Source organism: Gallinula chloropus, assembly GCF_964237585.1.
Source record: "Gallinula chloropus genome assembly, chromosome: 2".
In the NCBI taxonomy this organism is placed as follows: Eukaryota; Metazoa; Chordata; class Aves; order Gruiformes; family Rallidae; genus Gallinula; species Gallinula chloropus.
This window is the reverse complement of record NC_140086.1, coordinates 62,982,111-63,008,387: the sequence shown is the minus strand read 5'-3', so window position 1 is coordinate 63,008,387 and position 26,277 is coordinate 62,982,111. Positions and strand designations below refer to the sequence as shown.

At 40.6% G+C, this 26,277-nt stretch overlaps 1 protein-coding gene across 1 annotated transcript in view; it reads right to left on the bottom strand.

Moving 5' to 3' along the window:
• Positions 1–554: 554 nt before the first annotated feature.
• The window catches only part of ZNF407 (zinc finger protein 407), a gene marked incomplete at both ends in the record, with an annotated part of 319,806 nt that continues 294,083 nt past the window's right edge, over positions 555–26,277 (bottom strand). The window contains one exon of the mRNA XM_084260279.1: positions 555–1,906. Within this exon, the coding sequence (XP_084116405.1) occupies positions 555–1,906 (1,352 nt within the window). The remainder of the gene's footprint in view (positions 1,907–26,277) is intronic.

Here is a 26,277-nt window from a genome sequence, read left to right as displayed (position 1 = left end):
CAAAATGTCACCTGTCCTCCTTTAAAATAAAGCAGGGCACTGATTACAGGGTGCCAGCGTACCCGTTCCCCTTGGCACTGCCGCTTTGCGGTTTTTTGCTTATTTATCTGTTTGAAAAACATACATATAAGTGGAATTATTTTACTCCCATGATTACATTAGGCAAAAAAATGACAGAAGGCAGGGAATCAGCTTGAGATAAAACAACATTTGAAAAAAAAAACCAACCCAACCTCACAACGACATCAGCAACAAAGAAAGCATTGAATGGAACAATACCTACACTTTGGGGGGCTTTTTATCCTCCTTTGTGCCCCAATATGCTTCACTTAGAATAATCCTGTATAAAATTCTCAGAACTACTGTAAGAAGATTGTACTATCCTTTTCAGTGAACATCTGGTAGCTGACCTTCACCTCCCCCAGGCTGCATATCTGGACTAGGAGGGGGTCCTATGGAGAAGGTTTTACAGAAAGCATTCCAGGCATACAGCACCTCCGTGGACCTGGAAGTTTCCACCTTTGCACTGCATCAAGCCTAGGAGATGAAGCTCTTCATGCTTCTTGTACTTCATTATCATCGCTCTGGCCTTTAATTACTTGTGAGCCACCCTCTGTATAAATGACCATGCTTGTTAACCGTCCTCCTGCTCTATCAGGGCATACAGATTCCTCTTTTACAGCACTGCCAGCCTGCAAAATCTCCGGAGACCCGGCTGTCTCTATCACAGCGTGTGAGTACACACCAGGCTCATCCTGGATGTCTGGTGGCAATTCTGTGACGATGTAGTGGGTTGCACCGTCAGAGAAGTCGCCATCAGAACCCTGAACCATGGCTTCTGCTATTTCTTTAGTGACAATAATCTGTGAAATTTCCCCATTCGACTCAACTAAGTCCATGTGTTCGCTCTGGACACTGAGCGCGTGGCTACCGGCTTCCTGCATAATTATCTGGGAGCCTTCTCTAGCTACCATATGCACAGTCCCTTCCTCATTTACAATGACCTGAGTGACACCTTCTTTCATCAGCTGGTGGGCTGCAGCCATATCACACACAGCAAACTGTAATACTCCTTGGACCATTTTCTTGAAGGCAGCCTGAGCTCTCTCCTGAGATGCAATTATAGCCGATGGGTGCATGACCTGTGTCACTACTTCCATAGGTTTGGTGTCTTCCTGAGTCTCTTGAACTTCCTGGAACATTTGTATTTCTTGTCCCTCTGCATCACTGGGAACGCTGGGCGTCTCCGGGTTTGGCATTTGCAAGAAATCTTTGTGACTAGACCTGCATCTGTCAAGGGGTCCAGATTTGTTTTCCACTTCATCCAGCTCTGTTACAGCGCAAAGCAGGGCATCTAACGCCGAGGACGAGTCTGGAGGACGGACTGTGGCTTCAGAAGCATCTAACACTTCCTGTCGCACTATCTGCTGCAGTACCGCGCTACTGGAGTCAGGAACTGTGTCTACTCGAACGGCCTCCTCCGTGTCAGTTCCCGTTCCCTCAACCACCAGCACCTGTGTTGCAAGATCTCCTAACTGCTCGCTGAGTATCTGCCCTGGAACCATACTGCTCACGTGTGAGCCATTTTGATTTGTGGCTATGACTTGACCATCTTCTGTAATGTGGACCACTCTGACCATCTGACCAGCCATTGCTAGGCTCTGCAGGGTAGCCGCTGCTGTTTCCTCCACAGAGGCATCGACCGCGAAGTCACCGTCGTACCCTTGGATAATAATAACTTGCTGAACCTCTTCAGGTGACTGTGGCTGTCTCCTGCTGCCCCGAAAGACCTTCTCCTTAACTGGAGAGACCTCTGCCAGCGCTGCTGCAGTGAAAGGACTCGTAGTTTCCACAAATGTTGCTCCTTGCCCCTTCAGTCGGCACTCATAGGACTTGGATACAATGCCTACAAGATAAAATATGCTGTTAACGTGGTATCGTGGCAAATACCAGTTCATTACTTTAACAAATTGTAGCTTAAACGGGGAAAAAAAATAATTCCTTGATAATTTTTAGATTTCATTGGCAGCAAACACAGACAAAACGAGCAAGTGAAGAAAAACAATTTGCATCTTTTCCAAATAACATATTTACAGGTTGAAATAATTGCTGAGTTTAACAATTCTGCAGCCTATTAACAATTTAAATGTGTTTTTTAAAATATGCTGTACAAAAAAAGCCTAGATAAATACAGTATACAGTTAAAAGCCATTAACACATCTTTTCTAGAAGATCCTATCGGTGATATTTCAGTACTTCAGTAATGAATTTGAGGATCCCATATTACATTAAACATATCTGGGTGTGAAAAACTGTGGCTGATCTTCTTAATATCCTGCTTTTGTTGGCGAGGTAATTGCCATGCTGTCATCTCGACGCCATTGTCTTCCCCTTCATTTCCCACCTAGCATCTTCTCCAGCACACCTGACTGACTCAGGCACTAGCCTAGTTACCTGGAGAAAATGCTCTGAAGTTTTCTTACCCCAAGCAAGATGTTCTATAAAATATCAGCCAGAGAAACCTCAATTACACTCCTTCATTATTTCAACATGAAATCAATTAACAGATTAAAATACACATTCTAGCCGCTTGCTTTGCTACTCAATCTGTCATTTTGGGTCACTGAGGGTTTCCTTCTCAGTTCTCATGGCTAACAATAAAGCTTCAGCAAAGCAAATGGTGCCCACAGCTGTACAAAGTCACAACCTCCATCGTCAAAGTGTGGCCTCGGGGCTGCCTTTGGTATTTTTGGAAAGACATAACTGAGAGCAGCACCCTGTGACCACTTCGTGGATGCCAATGGCAGAACAGCTCTAGCACTTGAGGTCTCCCCATGGCAGTGCCTTTCCGAAGCTCCCCTCCAGGTGCTGGGAAGGAAGGTTTGGGCCATGACCAGCGCACACAGAGAGAAGAGTTGGTCCTGGACACTGGGAACAAGGTGAGGATGTAATGCCAGATGGGTCCTTGGATGGCTGATAAAGCCCATGCTGCTGAGACTACCCACGCCCATGCTCTAGTTTAAACCCACCTATGCAAACTGCAATCACATCTCTGGAATAACAGCTGTAGTGTCTTGTCACCAACACACACAGATACATCACTGCTTGTTTGGGATAAAACAAGCAAGAAAACCAATTGATTCCTGCAGCCAAATTTCAGTACTTTCCAAGCCACCAAGACACTTCTGGTGAACAACTCAAGAGGCCAAGAAAATTATATTAAAGCTGGACTAAAGGGACTCTTTCACCCAAAGCATAGAGCTGTCAGGTCCTGATCCCAGTGAGAACTAAACTGGGCTCTGGAAACCAGATACTCATTTGCTTAAGGTAAGTCCACACTCAGGAGCTGTGCTATCATGAGACTAAGTACTAGGCATCATGCAACCTCTAGCAACTTGGCATGCAAAGGTGCATATCAACCTAATATTCAAAGATACCACCGGTGCTTGAAAGACTGACCTCTTGCTGGCATGTGTCTGTCTGCCTATCTACCTACCTATGTACCTTTTGTTCTATTACAAAGCGACACGGTGGTTTGGGACATGGCCTAGTTCTTGGACTTGGCTGCGTTTGGTTAAGGGTTGGTTGGACTTGGTGATCTTGAAGGTCTTTTCCAACCACAAAGATTCTATGGTTCTGGTGGAGAACTGCACTGCGAAGCACAAGAAGTAATCCTTCTTAAGCTGAGAGGCTGCAAGTTACCTTCAGAAGTCTAAACTGATGTTACACAACTTTCTCCATCTTAGCTTGCAAGGCAGGTTATCTTTGGAAAAGAAAATTAACAATTTAAACCATTAGAGTGTTTCCAAGTGATGCTGCATGATAAATCTGGCACATGCAATTGAAGTACATTTTGTCAGGCGTAAGCGAGAAGGAAGCTTCCTGTGGTACGACTGGTTCTCGTCCCCACTTTTCCTGTGCTCTCTGTAGGCACTGACATTCACAAGACCCCCCAAAGAGCAGAAAAATAGGAAGGGGAAATCAACATAAAATGACAATTATCTTAGCTCCTCCACATTTTATAATAGAGTAGAAGTAATTAATTCTCTCAGGAGTCTTGCTTTGTTGACATGATAAAAGAGAAGCCTGGCAGTGATGTGGCACAAAATCAAAATAACTCTACAAATCATGCATTTTCCACTGGATTTCAAAATCAAAATAACTCTACGATCATAATTTTCACACGCACGCAGCGAAATCATGACATCTTCCCCCTAAGATCACGGTAATTTATGCACGGGACAGAGCATCGCTGCATTGAGCAGAGGCTCCAGTCTGGGGAAGGGAAAGAAAAAGGGAGAAGGGGGAAAAAAAAAATCATCCTGTTTTCATCTCCTTGGATAAATGCTGTACCCAGGAATCTATGCAACTCTGGTCTTTACTGTGCAATTGAATGGGAAGTCTCCTGGGTGAAGAGCTATCTGGTGAATCCCTCGCAGCACTGATAATTATGCCATTCTGACTGCTTACTTAATCTATTTGAATCCAGAGGTGAGTTAAGCCACTTCCTGACCATTAAAGTAAACTACATGGGTAAATACTGCTGTCACTAAGGGGTGTGATGAAGCTTAACTACACCAACATCTTAACCTCAGCTCAGTGCAACCCCAGCTATTCCATCACAGTTCATAAATGCGATTGCAGGTCCATCTTTTGATTCAGCAATTTAATAACTTCGAGTGCTGTCAGTACTGCTTTGAAAAATGGCTCCTATAAAATGTAACAGCCTCAATCAGATTGTAAAAGATTCACCCACTGAAGATTCTTCCATTTCAACTATAATGAATTAATGTTGAGCCGTGTAGAAGTTCAAGTGTCATTTAAACTAATGTGAATCTACTGTAACTTTAAATTTTAACTGGACTACGACCAAGAATTTACTGGGAACATCAACTTCAATTTCAGTGATTTTTCATGGTAAATATGGATTGCAGATTTTACTGGTTTTCTTTTGTTTTAACAGTGAAAAGCCAAGTAGGGGAGATATTTAGCAAACAACATATTTTGAGGCTTAGCTGCTATTTCGACTTTGGAACGGTGCATTCCATTAATGGAGCACTCCTATCAAGTGCAAAAATTTGTAGGAATTTTTATGTATTTAAGGAACATGTCACATTATTGGACTGTATGTAGCAACAAATCATGTTGTCCTACTAAATCCAGCCTGCCTCTCGCCCCCCTCTTAAAACCGGGTAAAGAGAAGGGCTAAGTGTCGGCTGACATGGCAAACATGAGCTGCAATACAAGCCCACATTAATATTGGGAAAAGCGGACTTGTTGCTGATTGTGTGTCACTGCAAATTAAAAAGATACACAAATAGGTATTAAAATGACAAAATATAATGATACGAGAGCTCATATTCAGACAATTTGTAAAGAGGTGTTTCATATCTAGGGGTGCAGTGATCACAGAATTGGTCTCTTTCCAAGAAGCCTGCCATTTCAGCAGAGCCGTTATTTATCAGTTGGAGCCCTGAGTGACCGTTAGGTTTTTTTAGTTGGAAACGTCAGGATTTTTCAGACATTAAATCCATATTCGCGGGTTATTTTAATTCTCCGAGACCACAAACTCCCGAAATAGGGCTAAAAGAAATGCTTTGATGTTCAATGTGCTTCTGGGAGACTACAAACGGGGCTTAGTACCTTCTCCCCTCTCTTTTACTCAATACCTGACTTTCTTTTGTGTGTCTGTTTTATTCTTTTGTTACTGTCATCATTTGTTCCCCACAGAATAAATACCTTATTCTTTTGTTAAGCTTACATTTAATTAAAATGTACAGGATTTGTGCAGTAAACTCGAATGAAACAAATAAAACAAGGGCCCCCTCTCTTGAAGGCATACGTTGTGAATAAAAAATGTCATTACAGACTAAAAAATTTTGCAGTAAACAGGGCCTACAGAGAGAAGTTTCCCCCGTAATGACATCCATAAAATACACAAATGGCACTTTTAGTACCATCCTGAATATGGCATTTTCTGTGCTCTACACACAATCTAAATGGTTTGATCATAGAGCATAATACTCCATTGGGTTTATAGAACAATCAATGTTCCATAAAATGATGTATTTATCCAATAGTAGGCTCAGCAGTTACTGGTGTATGACATTGTAGGACACTGGCTTTGTACTGTTCAGCAGCACACATGCTGGCTGTAAAACTTATCTAACACTACTTCAACAACTTCATCTCATCTGTGTCAAGTAATTTGTTGAAGCCTCAGCTTGGTTTAAAAAAACTTGTAATAAAAATTCATAGAATTTTCAGGAGAATGAAAGCTGATGACAATAGAAAGGTCACATTGTGGCGGCACTCGCGGGGTCGGGGGTCAGCCGCAGTTCTAAAACAGAAAGTAGATTTCATGCATCGTGTAGCAGATAAAGATGGCATTAAGGAGACTTGTCTCAGAAAGAAATGCGTAATGCGTTCAGAAAGTCTGGGCTAATATTCTATGTAAAGCACCGCTCTGCTCTCCGCCAGCAGCCTCTTTAGAATTCTAACCCTTCCCCAAAAGTTGTAGCGAGCGGTTGTGCGCGGTGCGGCTAGGCTGAGGACATCCTTCACACGGAGCACCTTTAGGACAAAGCAGTAAGTCATAAATGAAATAATCTATTACGACGACGGAAATGATCTGCATTTACACAGCAAGCTTAAACCAGCTATTTTTCCTTTTCTGCAAAAGTTCCAGGAGGCCTGATTTATAGCACCCCGTTCAGCAACACCTCATTTTCCGTACTTTGGTAATTAGGTACGTTATTTATTGACACACACGAATATTCGGTATCTACTAACATGCAATGAATATAAAATAACGCGAATGCAAGGAAACATCTTTTTCCTTCAATTAAATACAGCCTTCAATGAATTGTAAAGATACACTTATATTGGGTGTCACCTGAACGAGCAACTGGTTTTTTCCATTTTAGAAGTTATTGTCTATATGACAGTACAATATTTTGAGTGGTAAGATAAGTCCACCAGTCAAATTCATAAAGAAATAATTTAGGCCTTGATCAACCTCCAAGTTTCTGCTCTTTTTTCTTTCCATTTAAAAAAAAATATGTTTATAACGATCTCTACTTTAATTTTGTATGGTCTAGGAACCATGGTATAATGTCACAACTTTGGGATTTCCTTGATTTTTGGAGGCCATAATAAGAAGCCGCCATAATAAGAAGCCACCATGTTTTTCACAACTCTGTTCCTCACCCACAGTAAAACCCATTCTCATTTGTAAGGGTTTTATGTGCAAGCAATGCGTGGGGCAGCATTTCCTAAACCAGCTAGTTAAGCTACCGAATAAGAGGTTGTGAAGGCTCATTCATGTCTCCTGCTGAAGGAAAGAAAATAGGATGGGTGAAACCAAGAAGTGAAATCAATCAGCAAGCTAAAATGGCTCTGTCAGAACTATTACATCCACAAAGGCAGCAAATATTTCTAAGGCGGTACAAGTAAGTATACCTATAGGGGACTTAACCAGCTAAAAAAAATCCACCACTGACACAAAATTTGTAAATACCAATGCAGTACTTGGTTTGTTTGGGTTTTTTTTTTTTTTTCTTTCACTATACTATTAAATTATATAAAAAACTCAATCCCCAAATAGTGCTAATAGTTCACTTTTTTCTTAAAAATTTAGTAACGTCATGTTTCAATGCCAGAAGTCGAAACATTCTTGGCTGTTAGCTTTCTGCTTCACCACTCAATCATGTTTAGAACTTCAAGGTCTTCTAACAATTGTTTGAATAAAGGATGAAGTTTTAACCTTTCAGGTATCTTAAACAAAGCAGCAGATGTCCTTTTAGCTTTCTTAAAATGAAAAGGGAAATATTTTTGTAATTTTTTTTTCCTTTCGAGAAACAGACTGAAATTTCCTGCTTGTTATTTTTACCTCCCACGCTTTAGAGGACTATGACAACAGCAACAAAAAGGTGGGGGGGGGAAAGAAAAAGAAAAACCAGCCACCAAAATAAATAGCTGAGCCATTCAGTTAGGTTTGTTTGGTTTGGTTTAGTTTCCCTCCAGTGTCCAATTAACCTTTAGGAAAAGGCCTTCTCTGTGAAAAATTTCAGTTTCTCTTTTCCTGCGCTCAAGGTCAAAAATGATCACTGTAGAGCCCAGTGTTACAGTCACTACACAAATAAAACATATACATGCTGAAAGCCCCACTGATCATGGTGAACATGCACGTCATTAACGTGCAGGTTTTACAGCTGCCTAACCTGCACAGAAACCGATTTCCGTGTAGACCACCCTCCCTCTTTACCCGCTTGCCAGGACGCAGGCTTGTCTTCTCAAGTCCTACTCCTGAACAAAAACCTCCCTGTGGCATATACAGCAATTACCTATACGGACAAGCAGCATTAGGAATGTATTTGGAGTATTTTAGTTAGCTCTTCCAGTGCAATTTAGCAGCTGGAGATGAGCATAGCCAGCCTGGACATTCTTGGCAGTCCAGCTTCAAAGGCTACTCTGGCCTTCAGTTTGGGAACGACTGACATTGATGCTACACGGATGCACTGTTTTTTTTCTGGTTTAACCCCTGCAGTGCAACTGGAAAGTGCATTTTTAGCACTTCTAAATCAGAAAACCAATTTCAAGAGGTACCAGTTGTGAAACTGGAGAATTCTGTTTCCAAGGCAGATGGAACATGTGAGATGCTATAAAAAAATAATATGAATACTAATATGAAAAAATCAAGGGGAAAAAGAACCCCACAAGCTCTGCTTATAAGGAAAATGATCTGGATTTCTGAAATAGTCTAGTCCCATACAGTAACTGCTTTGTCAAAAAAAAGCAAACCCCTCTTTTTGTCATTATTGTCTCAGCAAGAGTTTTTGCTTTTCAAGAATATATACATTTAGATCCTGTTCTTATAAACATTTATTTATCAAGAGTACGGCTTACTGCCATAGTTAGCCTCAATAGTCTCCAAGGGACTAAACATGGTAGCTTGCATTATGCATTGTGTTTGCATAATCAGGCCCTTGGGATTAACAATTCTGAAAGTGGCTAGCCTTCCCCAACGTTTGATGTACATATATGCACTAAAGAGAACAGACACTTGTAAGGGATATCTAAAATAAAACATCATGTTATGAAATGATCAAGCAAAAATTATATTCTTCTGCATACCCATCAAACACAAGTATCCCGATTCCCTGTATTTATTTATTCTGATTTACGCACCCATTCAGTAAAAGCAGCACCTGTTCTTTGCCTGAGGGCACATCTCAACCCATTTGAAAAGCACAGCAGTTTTTAGGGGCAATGCCTGGGAATAACTAGACATAGTAAGTTTCCCTAATTCTTTTCGTTAGTTAAGATAGCAGGAAGTACCATTTGGAACGTGATAGACATATCTGTATTTCATATATAAATTCAACTATGCTGCAGTGTATATTCATTTCTTTCCAGAGCAAATTATGGGAAATAACCATTTGTCTTCATAGTAGACACTTTTGTATGTATAGTAGAAAACAAACCTCTATTCAATAACTGCACAGAGGCACCATTAAAATCAAATTTACAGTAAACAGAACCTGCAGCTGGGGTAAAACACTAACTGTTAGTATTTTAATTATCAGCGAAGCTTTTGGAGGTCTAACATCTGCTCATAGCCAAATGACAGCAGCTGCTCGTGTACACTTAAAACAATGCGAATTTCTTCTATAAATATTAAAATGAATTGTATGTGGTGTGTTCGTTGGGGCTATATTCCTATTAAGCTGTTTAAGTACACAGGGCATTCTGAACTTCTTTCTTGTGGCAAATTTGTAAAGGGCTGACCTCTTCAAAAGAATGAGAGGCAAAGACAGCAAAAAATTCTCGAGTCTGTAAATTGAAAATGTTTAGAGACAGTACCAGAGGTCACCCTCTGCCAAGACGACGCTGGTAAATGCTAACAAAACATCAGCGGCAAGTTCTGATCACTGCGCGCTGTGGTAATTCAAGGACAGGGCTTCTCCGCGCGCGAGGTGTCAGGAGTCTCCGGGACGGGTGAGATCAAAAGCCAACACTCATCTAATAAGTGAAGCGATTCACGTGCTACATTATCAGGGGAAAAAAAAAAATTAAAAGTTCTGTTTCAATATCCAAAGCATCAGGGGAGATGAGTGTACTCTCTTTTGTGGACTTAATCAAAATGGTACTGCAATGAGCCCTGATCCACGTGATTTGAAGTAATAAACTGTCAGGAAGAAAAACCCAGGCTGGGCCAACAGGAGATCAGGTAATTTTGCTAAAAAGGGGGAGCTTCATAACTTCATTTTTCAGCTTTGTACCTGGACACTGATGTGCCGTCGCTATTTTCCTTTGCATCTCTCACCTGCATGGGAACACGGGGAAGAAAAGGGGAGGAGTGACATACATCTGCTCAGATGGTAGATGCTGGTACAGTGAGAGGAAGAGCGCACTGTGACCACTTTCAGGAGAAAACAAGGGAAGTGGGGTTTATAGTTTTAACTTGTGCAAGTTTTCAGTGGGGGAAGATCTATTTCTTTGCTTCTATAGCATCAAATGTTACATAACGCCAGTGGCTAATAATATTTATATATTTTTGCAATACATCTCCAGCCAGAAAGGAGCACCATGATCATTTATTCTGAAAGCTGTAGGTGATGCAACCTGTGTATTATAAAAACAGCCCACTGGACACTTCAACCACAACATGACACGGTTGTCCCCAAACTGGTACATGGCATGAAATGAAGGTGAATTAATTCTGAATGTGGTTCCTGGGCTTCTAATGCCAGATTTCCCACCTCAGAAGTCCATTGCACTGCAAGGGATCCAACTACTGAGAAGGAGGGAATAGGGCTGGTTATAGGTGGTCCAGGTGTAGCGCAGAGGCATTCACCTCTGCTGGCCCCTCATTCTTCCCCAGCACCGACACCATCAAGGCTTATCATGCCTACAATTGAAGATGCTGGTTTTTTTAGCTCAGAGTGTCACAGGTTTAGCAGTGATGGTAGGATTATTTAGGAAGTGTGAAGCAGGGTACATGCTGGTTCTAGGAGGTGGGATGGGAAGTAAAGGCTGGAGAAATGGGTAACTCTTTTATAGCACTTTCAAGGGTCGAGTTTGTGACAAAGTCTTCTTTTCATGATTCACCTCTGGAGAAGGATGGAAGCAGCGTGTTTCCAGCATATCTTCAAAGAAAGAGCTGTTCATATAATTGACCCTTCTGCTGACAGAAATGTATTTGCAGTGCTTCTGATACAGCAGTACTTAAATGAGCTGTCTTCCACTTCCAGTGTTAGAAGGCACTAGGCTGTACGTAGATAAAACAAGGCAGAAGACACCAAAGGTGGTGCTTCTTGAGCCATCGCTGAGCACTACTGAGGCAGGAATTGCTAAGATGATGTGTGTGCCCTGGCTGCACGGGAAGCACAAATAGACGGTCGCACTACGGCCCTGCGGAAGTACTCAGAAGCTCCTTATGCAAGTCACTTCCACTCAGCTGCAAACTAGTGCTTTTGAGATCTGAATAATTTATATACTACATTACTGTTAAAACTTCCTAAGCAGTTGGTTAGCTAGGGGTAGAAATCAACAGCTTTTTGATAGTGTAAGGAGTTAATATGAAACTGGGAGGAAGTGTCAACATCACTACCAAGAAAACCAGGATGTAACATAAGTAAACAGAAAAATAACAATGCAGGAGTCAACTTGTGCTACTGCAAACTAGCACTTGTGGAGAAAGAAAATATGCAAAAATGACATTCCGTGAGAGAGAAGTCCCTTGAGAACTGTAATTTAAAGAATGACAGTGTTCATCATATTACATGTGAGTTTATGAACATGTAAAACAGGAAAACAGGTCAAAGTAATATTTAATTGCACATTCAAAGGCACGTCTGGTGCACACTGTCTCCATACAGATAGAACTGAATGATGTCTTGACCCTTGGAGGGGAGAGATCTTGACTAAGGAATATTCAGAATAGTGAAACAAGAACTACTACAAGGCTGACCTGCATGGAAATATCAAAGGTTTAAATGCACATATTCTAGCTGTATATTCTGCAAATGCTGAACAGGAAGGAAAATTTTTGTCCCTTTCAGATCAGCATAATCTGATTTTGATGAAACACTAGAACGTTCATGCTGTACTGTGGGAAGATGTTTGGACATGGTGAGCAATGGAAAGCCAATTCAGCTGCCTTGTCCACTTCCAGGTGCCAGGGTGACGAAGCTCCCAGATGCAATAAATTGACTGCACAGTAATTAGAGTATGATTTAACCTGAGTCATCACCATTTGTACTGCAAATCCATACCATTCCGGAATGGTTCAGTGAAACACAGCACGCGATTCTGCAGTAACTACTTAGTTAACTTTTGTAAACAACTCCATTCTGAACTAAAGTTCACCCAAGACCGTGGCGCCTTAAGTCTTAAAAAGCCAAAGAATTTGCAATGACTGTCAATCATATGAAGCATGAATCCTATTCAAATATGGACTAGTAAGCAAACCCTGCCACCCTGTCAGGTCATTTCATTAGCTCTCCTTATTTTTTTCCTTCCTGAGGCCCAATTTAGACCAGGAAAAGAGGGAACATTTTAAAACTTACTCCCAGTCCCATTTTTTTTAATATATTTTAAACGCCACAGCTTTTACTTCTGATAGTACTTGCTCAAAGATTTACTGTATATATTTGTTGACAGCTGCAGCCAAATAATGCTTAAAAGCATGTTAACTAAACCATGTTAAATGGTTTTAAAACAACATGGTTCCTAGCATGCTGGTCTGTCATATGATGCACAGTGCAGTGCACTTTTTACTCTGCTGTTACGTAGCATAGTTAGTGGTAACCAAGCACTTTTACTATTGCTGGTACTTACTCCACATTTTTCAGTAGACGAAATTTTAGTGGAAGTTATGGTATTTTTTGAAAGTGGTAAAGCTTGTAAAATTCGACAAGACAGACATCAGATAACACCCCCAGCAAAAAAACCCCAAGAAGCCTGGAGCTAGATACCTGGAAGACCTGATTTTCAAAACCACTGAGAAACTAACAGCTCCTGCTGACACTTATGTTAAAGGGTTCTTACTTCAGGTACCATTTTTTTTTAATACTTCTTAGTCTTTTTTCCAGCTGCTGTAGTTTAGTGAACTAACAGATTCCTAACTTCTGGCACATAACAGACAAAATGTGCAGGAGGGCTCATTGCGGTCTGTCATTTCAAAGATGTGCAGATTAAAGAGCTTCTGAGCAGCCCATGGCATCACAGGTTGAAACAGCTGCTACACGTCCCAGGTACAGCTTACTTGGAGATTTCATAGCTACATCTTTTGGTATATGCTCCAGTGGTCCAAAACTTTGAGGTTCAACACTTCTTTCACCGTGACTCCAAGTACCCTAAAACCATTATTCAGATACCTCTACTGAAATAACCCCCCCAAACTCTAAAGATAGTTTAATGGCATGATCTTCTTTATAAAAAGAAAACTCATGTTTTAAACTATACACAGATAGAACAAAAATGATAGTCTCATGCTAAAAGAAGTAAAAAATTACTGTATTTCACAGAACCACAGAATGGTTTGGGATGGAAGGGACCTCAAAGCTCATCTTGTTGCAACCCCCTGCTGTGGGCAGGGACACCCTCCACTAGACCAGGCTGCCCAAAGCCTCATCCAACCTGGCCCTGAACACTGACAAGGAGGGGGCAGCTACAGTTTCTCTGGACAGCCTGTGACAGTGCCTCACCACTCTCACAGGGAAGAATTTCTTCCCAATATCTAATCTAAGCCTACCCTTCTTCACCTTTAGGCAATTATCCCCTGTACAATCACTATTTCCCCTTGTAAACAGTCCCTCCACAGATTTCCTGTTGATCCTCTTCAGGTACTGCAAGGCTGCAGCAAGGTCTCCCTGGAGTCTTCTCCAGGCTGAATAAGCCCAGCTCTCTCATCCTGTCTTCACAGGAGAGGTGCTTCAGCCCTCTGATCACCGTCATGGTCCTCCTCTGAACTTGCTCCAACAGGTCCCTGTCCTTCTTATGTTGGGGAGCTCAGAGTTGGACACAGCTCTGCAACTGGGGTCTTGCAAGAGGAGAGTAGAGGGACAGAATCTCCTTACTTGACTTGCTGGTCACACTTCCTTGGATGCAGCCCAGGACACAGTTGGCTTTCTGGGCTCCAAGAATGCACTGCAGGCTCACGTTGAGCTGCTTATCCTCCAACATCCCCAAGCCCCTCTTCTCAGGGCTGCTCTCAATCCATTCTCTGCCCAGCCTGTAGTTTGTGCTGGGGACTGCGCTGACAGTTATGCAGGACCTTATATTTGGCCTTGTTGAACTTCATGTGGTTTGCATGTGCCCACCTCTTAAGCCTGTCAAGGTCCATCTGGATGGCATCCCTTCCCTCCAGCATGTCAACTGCATCACAAAGCTTGGTGTTGTTGGCAAAATTGCTGGGGGTGCAATCAATCCCACTTTCCATGTCGCCAACAAAGATGTTAGACAGCATCTGAGGAATGCTACTTGTCACTGGTCCCCACAGTTTCTTCTTCCATGTGTTACTTTTTAGGGTCTATTTCACAACAGAGTGAATTTTAAGCAAGAGTTTTACGTCTGTATACCTAAAGCTGATTTCCTCAATGCTGAATTAGAAAGCAAAACAAAATTGGTTTGATTTCCACTAGTGCTAGGCCCAAGCACATGCAAATGCAAACTGAACAGAACACACTGAAAATCTAATGGTATTTATCGAAACACATTCCTCTAAAATGGCACCTCCTGAACTGCACACAATTAGTAACATATTTACCATTAAATGACACCATAAAATGAAAAGACATTATTCTAACTTTTCAGGCAGAGACGTGAAAAACAACAAAAGGTGTGTTGCCAGGGACACACAAGAATTCCCAGGTGTACTGAGACCCTACTTTATGTCTTAATAACAGCATTATAATTTCTTAGAAGAGCCTATTGTCAACTCCAAGAGTTGAGGTACTCCATTTACCCACAGTGAAGCACTAGTCACATCACTGCAATTTTCCTGATAATGCCCTGTCAATGAATCAACCCCATGTTCATGAGCAGAGAGGAGTTCAGTGTCCATGTATCCTATAATGAGGAATGCCGGGCTGCAATCTCTGCCGAGATTGTCATAGGTGTCCACTGATACCATCTGCAATTACAGAATTTTATGAGATGGAAACTGGTTCATTATGAAAAAGACTCAAGTCTACCAGCTCATTTCACAGATGTCAGATGGTAAGTAAGACTTCCTGATCATCACAATTCCTGCAAGTGCATAAGAAAGGGCCCATACTTAGGCGTTTGGGAACGCAGTGTACAGCTAATGCTAAGCGTAGGCTTAAACGCTTTTCTGAGTCGGACCCTCAGTTAGCCCCAGTCTATGACATATTCAAAACACGGGCTTAGACTCTTTAATTTCTGCTTTACAAGGAAAACAAAGAGGAAGACATTCACAAAGTTAAGTAGAAATCACTTTTTCCTGCAGCCAAATGTATTGTGCCCAGACTCATTTCACCTGATTCTAACTAAGCAAAATAACTATACAAACACGTTCAAAACTACCAGCTGAATTCCATTTTGATTTGTCACCTATTCAGACAAACGGAGACAGGCATTCCTTTTAAGAAGTGAAAGTACAGCATGTATAACTATACAGTTTTGTAATTTTTTAAGTAAGTTTTGTCAAAACCTTCATTGCCACCTTTAAGCGGAATGCGTAGTGTGGAACAATATCAATAACCCTTCCTTCTTGAAGAGTAATCCCGCTCACACAAATGTGTTTTAGTGTCCTCAGATAAAGACATATACACCTTCAAATTTGGTAACTATCAGCTTAAACAACTTTAAATTCAGACAATTCAGTCCATTTAAGAATACAGGAATTTAAACCCTTTCTCTAGACACCAAAAGAAGTACAGATTTCTTTGGCAGCCATCAAGAAATGGAGCACTGTTTGCTAGAATATAGCCCACCCCCACCCCTGCCAAAATGACCCTGTTTCTGTTGGAGATGAACCTTGCTGCATTTATTCATTCCTTTTTCAACAAGAGACCATGGAAAAATCCAAGCTAGCAGAGTGTTTAGCACAAGGCCTTAAAACACTAAATGCAGGCCACAGGGCTGCTCAGAGCTCTCGGTGAACTTTGACACTGCAGACAGAATGGAAGGTGCTGATGACAACTCCTATCGTCCTAAATATTAGGAAACCTGCTTATCTGAGAGACTTCCTATCTCCTTGTGCAACTACCTCAAGTGGCAGTGACAGAGACGCTCAAACCACGGTCTCTGGCCTTTCACACGTTCCTTTCACAGGCCAGTTTCCATAACAAAGATATACTCCCTCTTGGTCAATTTATCACAACCTCTCCAAACACTTTTCCTCCCACACGAGCACTCGGTATCCCCTCTGCCTCACCACGAAAAAACAGAACAAAAGCCCACCAACCATACAAAAATTATATTGTAGATTTGTAGATTAATGGCCTGATTCTGGCATCTCAATTCAAATGGATTTACAACCACTGTGTTTAGCCCTGTGTGATTTCAAATAGAATTACTTCTGATGAATTTGAATGCAAATTCACAAAGCATTAAAACAAACCATGTTTAAACTCGTTGGTTCATCAGATGCAAATACCGTGCATTAAGCAGGGAATACCCATTCATGAAAATAATGAAAACTGACACCAATATAATAAAATCATTACAGGTTTATGGATTCTGGGACTTAAACAAGCCATACCCTTGCTTCTCCTAACTGATTAAATGCTTCTTTGCAGTTTATGTTTGATCTGCAATTCAAAACCAAATTAGTTTAGTCTTTGAGCCCAGAACCTTGGAAAATTGCTAGGAGGTTCTACCTCAGATTTCTTTGGGGAGAAGGGGCTGGGTAAGGAGAGGAAACTGTGGGGGCAGGGGAGCTAGTGGTGCAATTGAGAACAGACAGCACAGGAGAGGAAGCAGTCAGATAAATCGAGGCGTACAGACTCTACCGGCAAGCATTCATAAAACCACCGCGTGAATAGCATTGTGCAGAACAAAAGGCAATGATGATAAAATTGGGCACTTTTGTTTTATAAAGCTGGCACAGATGGGTCTGTCACACCATGTGCTTCATTTTTATGAAACCTCAACCACCTTCATTTTGCATCATGTTTGTAGACAAGGGGTTTCAGTGCAGTAGGGCAATGGATTGCCAATTATTTCTGGGTTTGTCTCATGGCAAGCAAGCAAAAATGAATGCAGCCATGTTCTAGCTGATAAAGTAGATCTCTGGAGTTGCAACTAAGCAGTATATATATATATATAGTGTGGTTCTTTCATTAACCCCCCCTTGTCTAATTAACACAAGCAAGTTTTTGTTTTCACTTAAACGACAACAGCCTATCTCAAAATTTCCAGTAAAATCTTTGTATCTACATATCAAATTCTTCTCACAATGAAGCGATTTAAAACAGCAAAACATTCTTCAGTGAGGCATGTAATGCTGATAATGCACTATTTTGCTGCACAGTCTACATGGTATAAAAAGTTCATTGCTGCATCATGATCTGCTCCAATTTATGTATAAACAGCGCTTGTAATAAAAGGAAATGTAACACCAAGTTTTAGTTAAATAGAAGCACCAAAAGAGTTTGGGAGATAATGTAGCTAACTCACAACAACAACAACAAAAAATTAAGGGCAATCTCAATGGCTCTCAAAATAATTTTCTTTTTCTTTTAAATCCATTCACACCAACATTAAGTATTTTAAACCGGAATATTTAGAGATTTATATGTTGGGATGGTTTGAGGGCAACATGGCTCTGAGTTCAGGTACCATCTAAATGTGCAGTGAACATCAGAAAAAGCAACTTGGGAAGTAACCCTCTCCATAAGTTTAACCAAACCTCCCAGGAAAGCTCCACCTTTTCGAGGACAGAGATGCATGAGTGAAAGGATCTAACTAACTGCGAGGTCCTTCTGATCTACGTTTTCAAACGGTAATGTCTTCAACTAGATACCCAATTCTGCATGTAAAAGCCCATTAGGTATTTCTGTGAGCCAATGTGCAACACCACGCTGACAACATAGCTGACACTGGGCCACGGGGGATTTGAGAAGCCCAGCTGTTCTAGCACTGCAGCACTACAGTACCTCCTCACTCCATCAGGTTTTAGAAAACCATACCTGGCCAGTGGACCCAGGACTTCCATTCCTATTACAGCCCTGCGATTTGTATCTATGGCTTCATTACCTCCAGGGCACAGCACATGGAACAATACGGGTCAGAGGTTTAGAGTAACATCATGGCCACATCCAGGACATGGACAACATTCCCACCCATTCACAATGTGATCAACACAATTTTGGATTAAAAAGAAAACAAAAATCCAGTGGATTCCACCCATTCTTCATCATTTATTGTCAGTACTGTGAGATCCATCCTGCCTTCCATTAACCAGCATTCAGATGCTGGTTAAAAGCTACATAGTCATGAATTGCCTGGGATAGCAATTCCATTTGACTCTGTTCCTTTTCCCACATCCTTCTTCATGAGAGCAGTCAACAGAAGATTTTGGGTGGACTTGTTTTGTTACAAAGAGAGAGAACTGTCTGTCACATTTTCTTATCAATTCAAAAACGGGTCCTGAAACTAGACTAAACTGGCTCCTGATTATGGATATTTTCTGTGAGCCATGAGGTGGGTGATGACTTGTTTTTTTCCTCATGACCCACTGGCTGAGTTCTTGAGTGCTGCTGAGAAGCTGCTGCAGCATTAATTAAAACTTACGCTGGTTGAAGTGATATATCACAAAACCTTGGCTTTACAAGTTTCTGAATACCAGATCAAGCTTGACTCCTCAGTGCTACATGCATCTTAAGGGTTTTTTTTCACTGTGAATGTGGGAGAAACACAATACTCAAGCATAAAGGACCACCTTAATCTGCATTAAAATGAGATGTGCTGGAATGTAGTAAGTACCAATCTGAGCACTCAGATGTGGAATGAGGACTTCGTATACAGGCACTTATTTTAGAAAGTGGATCTCAGAGGATATATAGGGTTGCCCACTTAGCCTGGAAAACACTGCTCTAGTTTTAAAAGCTACTTGTCAGTGCAGAGCAATTTTGAAGCAAAGTGGTATGTTTGGTGGCCTCATTTGCATGACAATACCCAGAATGCTCTCCTAACTCACAGCTATTTCATGGAAGGGCTGATGCATTCAAGTTTTGAGAATAAACCCAAATCACGTGGGTGTACCGGTGCATCTCATTTTAATACTTGGCACACCCTCCCACCCAATCCCTGTGGAAAAGGTAGAAATACTAAAGTGGGTAAACACTACAGGTAACCACACCAACTTGTTCATCGTCACCATTTACTAGAAATCAAAATTCCAAATGGTAGCTTGGCAAGTCTCTTAGCACACTGATTGGTTAGCTGATCATCTCGTACCCACGCGTGTACGCTTTGGGTGTAGACATCAGGCATCAAGGTTTCTGTGTGAAGCTATCCCTACATATTAACAGAGAAGCAAACAGCTTACAACACAAAGCACAGATAGAGAACAGTCATTCATAGAGATGGACTTCACTCATCTGCACTTTTCTCCTCCTCTCTCACAGCCAGCTACACAAAACAAATGCACTACGTCGACTTACACTGCAGCACAGACTATCAGTCTGCTCTATTGTGTGGATTTCACTGCTGAGAAGCTGTAACACTAATTGTCAGTTTCCCACGATCAAAGTAATTTGGTTAAATAATTGGTTTACATTTACTATATTTTATTTGCCTCACAAAAATAAATGTTATAACAAAAGATCATCTGAAGAGGAGGGAATGCTATGGTGATAACACCAATATGGTGCCAACATATGGAGAAATATGTGTGTTTTGTGCATATAAACAATGACATGAAGCTTCAGCTGTTTAGAGAACAAAGCTTTACACCTGAGTTAACTTAATATTATGATATGTGCATTCTGGTGTGTGTGCATGTGTGTGTGTTGGGGGGGTGAAATTCCTCTTCTGCTATTGGATTTTGGCACTGAAATTAAAAAATAATCTTTGAAGTGCTGATTAACCAGTGATAATTTATAACTTATTCTTGATAGGTGATAAATGATGGCATTTCCTCTTTTCTATTTACTCCATCGGTTACACGAAGTCTGCACTTACATGCAAAACAATGGCTTTTCTATGCCTAAAATCAGGTTGATGACATCATGATAACCCTTCAAGCCACTCTTGGCTTTTCAGATGTTTTTCTCTCTTTTATTTTATGTAATATATGGATTTGACCACAATTTTTACAGCTCCTCCCCAGATGCAGAAAGAGAGCACAGTAACTAAGTGCCTGCAGCAGTCGACAGAAGCTGTTTCCTTTAACCTCCCTCTAGACTACCAGGCGTGAAGAACGGCTGAAACATTTTCCTTCAGCCACCAGAGTAGGGTTTTTTTTTTCCTCCAAACGTTGCTAGAACAGCTTCATTCCAAATAGGCTGCCACCCCAGTTCTTTCAAAATTCTGCCAGAATGGCTTCAACTCAAAAGTAATTAAAAGCTTCTGAAAAACTCGTAAGTCAAGGGAGTGGCATAACACCCATTAATTACAGTGCTCAGTGATGTCACACCTGTGACTTATTAGAGGCTATCCTGAAGTGAGTTCAGAGCCGCTGTTCATAATTTATAATGCTATTTTGAAGACCGCCTATCGAAATGCAGTATCTAGTCAGGACGGTACATATTTAACAATAGCTGATCCCCTCGTACAGAGAATAATACGCTGGCTTCTGCTGTAAAACTACTGCTGGTGAACACAGGTTTAAATACCAAACACACCACCACAGAAGGGTGCACCTGTACTGGGAACGACCATGAACGACTCCCCGGTAACTCTCATCCAGTTTGTTCATAGCTCTGGTAACTTCAATTGACTCTGAGGACAGAGGAAAACAACAAAAAAAAGAACCTCAAAGGACAAATGTCTTTATGTTTTTGTTTTTTTTTTTTCCCCATGGGTCCTGATGTTGATTAATTTTTAATTTGTTAATACCGCTACTGGAATCAGAAGGTCTATATACTTTTGCTAAATCAAGGCTTGGCTGTCCTTGCAGGTTTTAAACACTTGTAAGGAAAGTAAGTTCCTGTTCAGGCTACCTGAAATAAGCAGGGCTATGTTTATTTCCATCAGTCCTCGGGTGCTATTTTTGCTAGAATATAGGACACATTGTCTACCGAAAGTTACATTAAATTATATAGAACGGCACTAAATTTTATGAATTTGCAGTAAAATTTGTCTGTATTTGACAGTCATTTACAGAAAAAAATATTGCAATGCTTCTGCAGCAGATTAAAACCTGCAATTTGCTTTTTTTCTTTGTCTGTTTTGAGTTTAAATGGAAACAAACCTTACAGCATAGAATTGGCTTAAGGTCACCTGTCTACAAGGGATTACTGTGTAGTTCCTTTTATATTTTTCCCCCTACTAGTTTGAGGGACAAAAGGGCAGCAGTACCCTAAGGGCTTTTTCAAATAACCTCTTTAGCAAATAAAGTCATACCCCATGTATAGAGGCCATTTCATCCCAGTCCCATGGGCTGCCTGTAGGGTAAAATACTGGATTTTTCTGGCATATGTCAGTGAACGTGAAAAAGAGGGCCACTACTTACCCAAAGTTAAAGGCTGAATGAAAGAACGTGAATTTCCTTAATGCGCTAATTTAAAGCATTGTATACGGAAGCTGAAGAGATCAGCAATAAGCATCTCAGAGAAATACTGGAATGCATTTATGTGAACCATACGGAGACTCACATACCAACAACTGATTTACTACGGCTTGATAACGCAACAGATTCAGCTTATCTGAAATCTTAAACAAACAAACAAACAAACAAACATATTTTCTCCGGGGAAAATAAATAAAATTAAATTGGGCCTTTTCTTTATGGATGCAATCTTGTGACTGTATCAACTTAGCATTACCATAAACATCTCTGAAATCAACTGTCTCTGGAAAGAATCTGTTATGCTTATATAAATTACCACTATTGTTGTTTTTATTGCTGCACTTGCTGCACCCCACTTTTGTAATCGGGTAGAAGATAACGCACAACCCCCCAAACTTCCAAGTATTCGTAAGGTATAAAATAATGGTTTTAAAACAAATGATTTGACAGCTGCAAATGCAGGATAACACCTAGTTACATTATAGAAACAGTGTGGATAATTACTTTTTTCAAAAGGAACGACTCCATGGACCACGGTCCTGTCTGAATTTCCCCGCAGCTCAGATAATATGCAGTAATACAAATCCTGTTGTCACCTCAACCTAAGTCTTTTTATCATCTATACGTCAGTAAGAATGATGAGAGACGTCCCATGATTCTAACAGTCTTCCTTTGAAGGATCCACATGTTAATTACTGCACTAATTATGGTTTTTGAATAACCAAATGAAGTAAGCAGTCTATGGGAGGTACAGGCATAAACCTAAGACTGAGAAAATACTAGTTACTGAAGTCATCAGTGTAAACTGACACATTGAACATGCTTAAAAGAAGTAGAAGAAGTAGATTTTAAAAGACAAGCATCTTCAATAATTAGGGTTCCACACAGGAAAAAGAAATGTTATTTCTTAATGGCAAGTGCATTTAAACTGTTATCTAAAGATCTGAAGGTAAGCCTGCTTAATTCACTGCTTCTTCTTTTGTTATTAGGAAAACATAATTGTTCCAAATAATTAGCACTAGAGTACATCACAAGCTGACAACAAAATTATAGAAATCTTCATATTCAGATCCGTCTAGCTGGCTATTAGGAACAGTTTCTGATCATAACCCATTAGTTGAAGTGCTGTGAGTTCTTGATTGCCACCAAATAACCTCAGATATCTGCCTAAGTTAACAGCCTCTATTTATTCAGAGTTTTCTTGACAGTAAAAATTGCTTACGATTTTTACAGCTGCCACACAAAAGAACAGTATCGGATGTGCGTACTAGGAAGATTAGGTGATAAAATAATTGAAATGTGGATTTTAGACACAATTTTAACTCCTAACTTTCTAAATGAAAATCAGCTGAGGGATTTCAGTGTGCTACAATGGTACCATTGGCTTTCCTGTTTATTAAAAATTAAGACATTCCAAATCTTTCTATTTGTGAAATCCATGCTAATTAAAATAGGACTTGTTTGGGATGAGTTTTTTTAGCATAACAGTCCCTGAACACCGACTAATCAACAGCTCAAGATTTCCCTGTATCTTAAAGCTCAACCTTTTATTTGGTACTTTCTTGTGAATAATGCCAGGACATAAACGGATGTTAATTCATTTTTTAAAGAGCAAGCTAGCATGGACAGCACCACAGCAAAAGCTACCAGGAAGTGTGGCATATTTTTAAAAGACAGTGACAAATGAATCTTCTGACAGAAATCACTGCTGTTAACTCCAAAAGGAAAAAAAAAACCCACCACAAAACCCAACAAAAAACCCTGCATCCACATGGTGAGAAGGGAAGTGTACTTAGTTACTTACCCAGCTTCAGTGAGTGGATTATTGATAATGTAATACAGACAAAATGAAAACTTGTTTAAATTTCCAATCTAATACTTTGGTTATCTGTAATGCTATTTGAAGCTGCTTTCAAAATGTTTTTTTGTGATAATAGCTTGGTTTATAAACCTACAAAGCTTTATGTCAAATCCCATGAGGGATAACTTTGATTACTGGAGTAATTAATGATGCTGGATAGTAATATGGATTTTCTGTTAAGATTTGAGTTTGAAGTTAATTAGTCTCCACATTATGATTTGCTGATTAATTACAGATATTTAGTTATAAAGAGAGATGTTAATTATTAATCTAAAAAATCATCTAGTGTAATTAACTAAAACTTTGACGTCAGTCACCACTCTCCTTGTATGTAACTTCCAAGGTGCCAATTCAACAGAGGCAGGCACAAGCCTTCCCCAAAAGGTAAAACCCCCCAACTTTCTGCTATCATTTTTGTATACATAGTATAGCGAACAACTTTCCCTTTTCATTTGTCAGGACAAGCCACCCACTTTGAAGCAGGACAGTAAGTTAATTCTCATGGAAGGACTGATCTTTCATCGCATAGCCTTGCAATATGCCTCATCTTATCACAGAAAAAAATGTGCTATAAAAGAAAATCCACTATGAGTTTTAACTGGGTGTACTCTTGAAATCATGTCTTAACCTCAGAGCTGTGATGTTCTTCTGACTGACAGGCTTTGTCAGTTCCCATGTTAAACTCTGGAATGAGCTTCAGCGTTGCTAGAGATATCTGTATTTTCCAGCAGCAGCAGCAGCAGCCCTTGCAAGTGCCAAGAAAACATTAGGGCAAAACTACTAATTAATGTAATAACTCAGATTTTGAAATCACCTTTTGTTTAAAAAGAAACGGCACCTTATGTCATGTCCCGTCCCCGCGTCATCGTCCCCCCCTATCCCCCTCCTTCTCATCTGCACGGAACAAATCTTACTGTAAAGGGGAGGGGACTGCGATTAAGAAAAAGGGTTAAACCAAAAAGCATCAGCAGCACACCAATGTCCTGGAATTTACCCTAGTAACACAGACTCTGAACAGGGATCTGTTTACATTATCTCTAGATCATCTTGACAATATTTATTCTCTATTTACCTAAATGAGGCAATATGATGATATTTATTGCTCAGAATGGCTAAATATAGACTTTTCCTGAGCACTCAGTACCATAGTGGGAGGTTTTGCTCTAATCTACATCTTTAAACTGACAAGCTGGAGCATTCCTAATGAATGCCTCTTTTCATCTGGATGTCTGTGTGTATTTGACAGTATAAATATTTAGCAATATCGGAGTCAGCTTGTGATTTTACCCAGATGGACTGATTGATGCCTTGGCTTGACGTTGCCAAAGACAATCCATGTAGTTATATAAGCAATTTCCCTCTTACTTCCTAAGAAGCAATTAGGTGGCCAAAGGCAGCAACCCAAAAATAGTGAGAATACTTCTGGTATCAGCTGACAACTCTGAGGGATAAATAAAATATGGTACTTAAATTATTACCACTTTACTTTCATGAATCATGGGATTAAAGCTTTCACTTCTAAAGTACATATAAATTGCAGGGTTTCTTATGTCTGTAATTTGCAAGAATCTAAGTTAAAATACCAGCTAATCAGTCAACTCACATTCACCTTGGGAAAAGTACCACCCTTCCTTGTCATTTTTGTAAATTGCATGCCTAAGCACCAATGTTATTTTCAGGGGAAAAAAAGCTTGTTGTCAATAACATATATTGCAGTCTAGTTAAAACAACATTTGTTAAGGTTTAATCGCAAATGTAATCTGCTTTTAAAGTTTAGACAGAACGCTCAGAGAAATTCAAGGGACAGATAATAAATCATTTGCTCCTATCCTGGGTGTGAACAAGGTAGGCTGGAGTCTTGCAGGTGTGCTGCTTTTTTCTCCTGCGCGTTGCAGACTCTTGCTGGCTTTTTCCACAAGCCATTTTCAAACAGAGGGACTCGGGCAGCTAAGAAAGAAGGAATTTTTCTATTACCTGACTTTCGAGCCACAGAAGCTGCGCTTTCCGTGTCTTTACAGGTTCCAAATCATTTTATTCAGTTTGTGTCTCTGCCATGCGCTCTGTAATGCAGAACGTGTCTGCGTAACAAATCGCAGCATCGAGAAGTTTTAGCTAAATTTCACGTGCACACATATAAAAATATCCGAATACACAAAAATCCTGGATGCTGAATGTCAGCTTTACATTAGCTACGCACTCTTTGTCCGTGTCGGTTTTACACGGTGTAAGATGCCTGCAATGATTATGTCATGTGCTCTTATGCATGTTAGTGCTTTGGGGGGAAAGAGCAGTCGCACATTATTTTTGGCAACAGTAAAATTCACATGTCTCAGCTATGTTGTTGATTCCGCTCCCCTCCCTGCACACCTTTAGTTCCTTTGTTTTCTATTAACTCATCCCAGTCTTTGTATAACCCATGCCATAACCCAGGAGAAAGGGCAAGGAAGACATTATTCTTCTTGACACTAATACCTATAGATCCTGTTCTACAGTGATACCTCTCCCTATCGCAAAGTATCTCAGCTAAGAGAATTCTCCAAACACAAGAGCTGGCATCGTTAACGTATTCCACAGGCGAGTGGGACACCGTGCCCACCAGTAATCAGACATACGTGACGAGGCTTCTTGGGGACTGCCTGCCTGCTCGTAAGGCACAGAGGCTTTAGGAACAGTGTGCATCAGCTGCAGCACGTTCCTCTGAAAGGCAGCC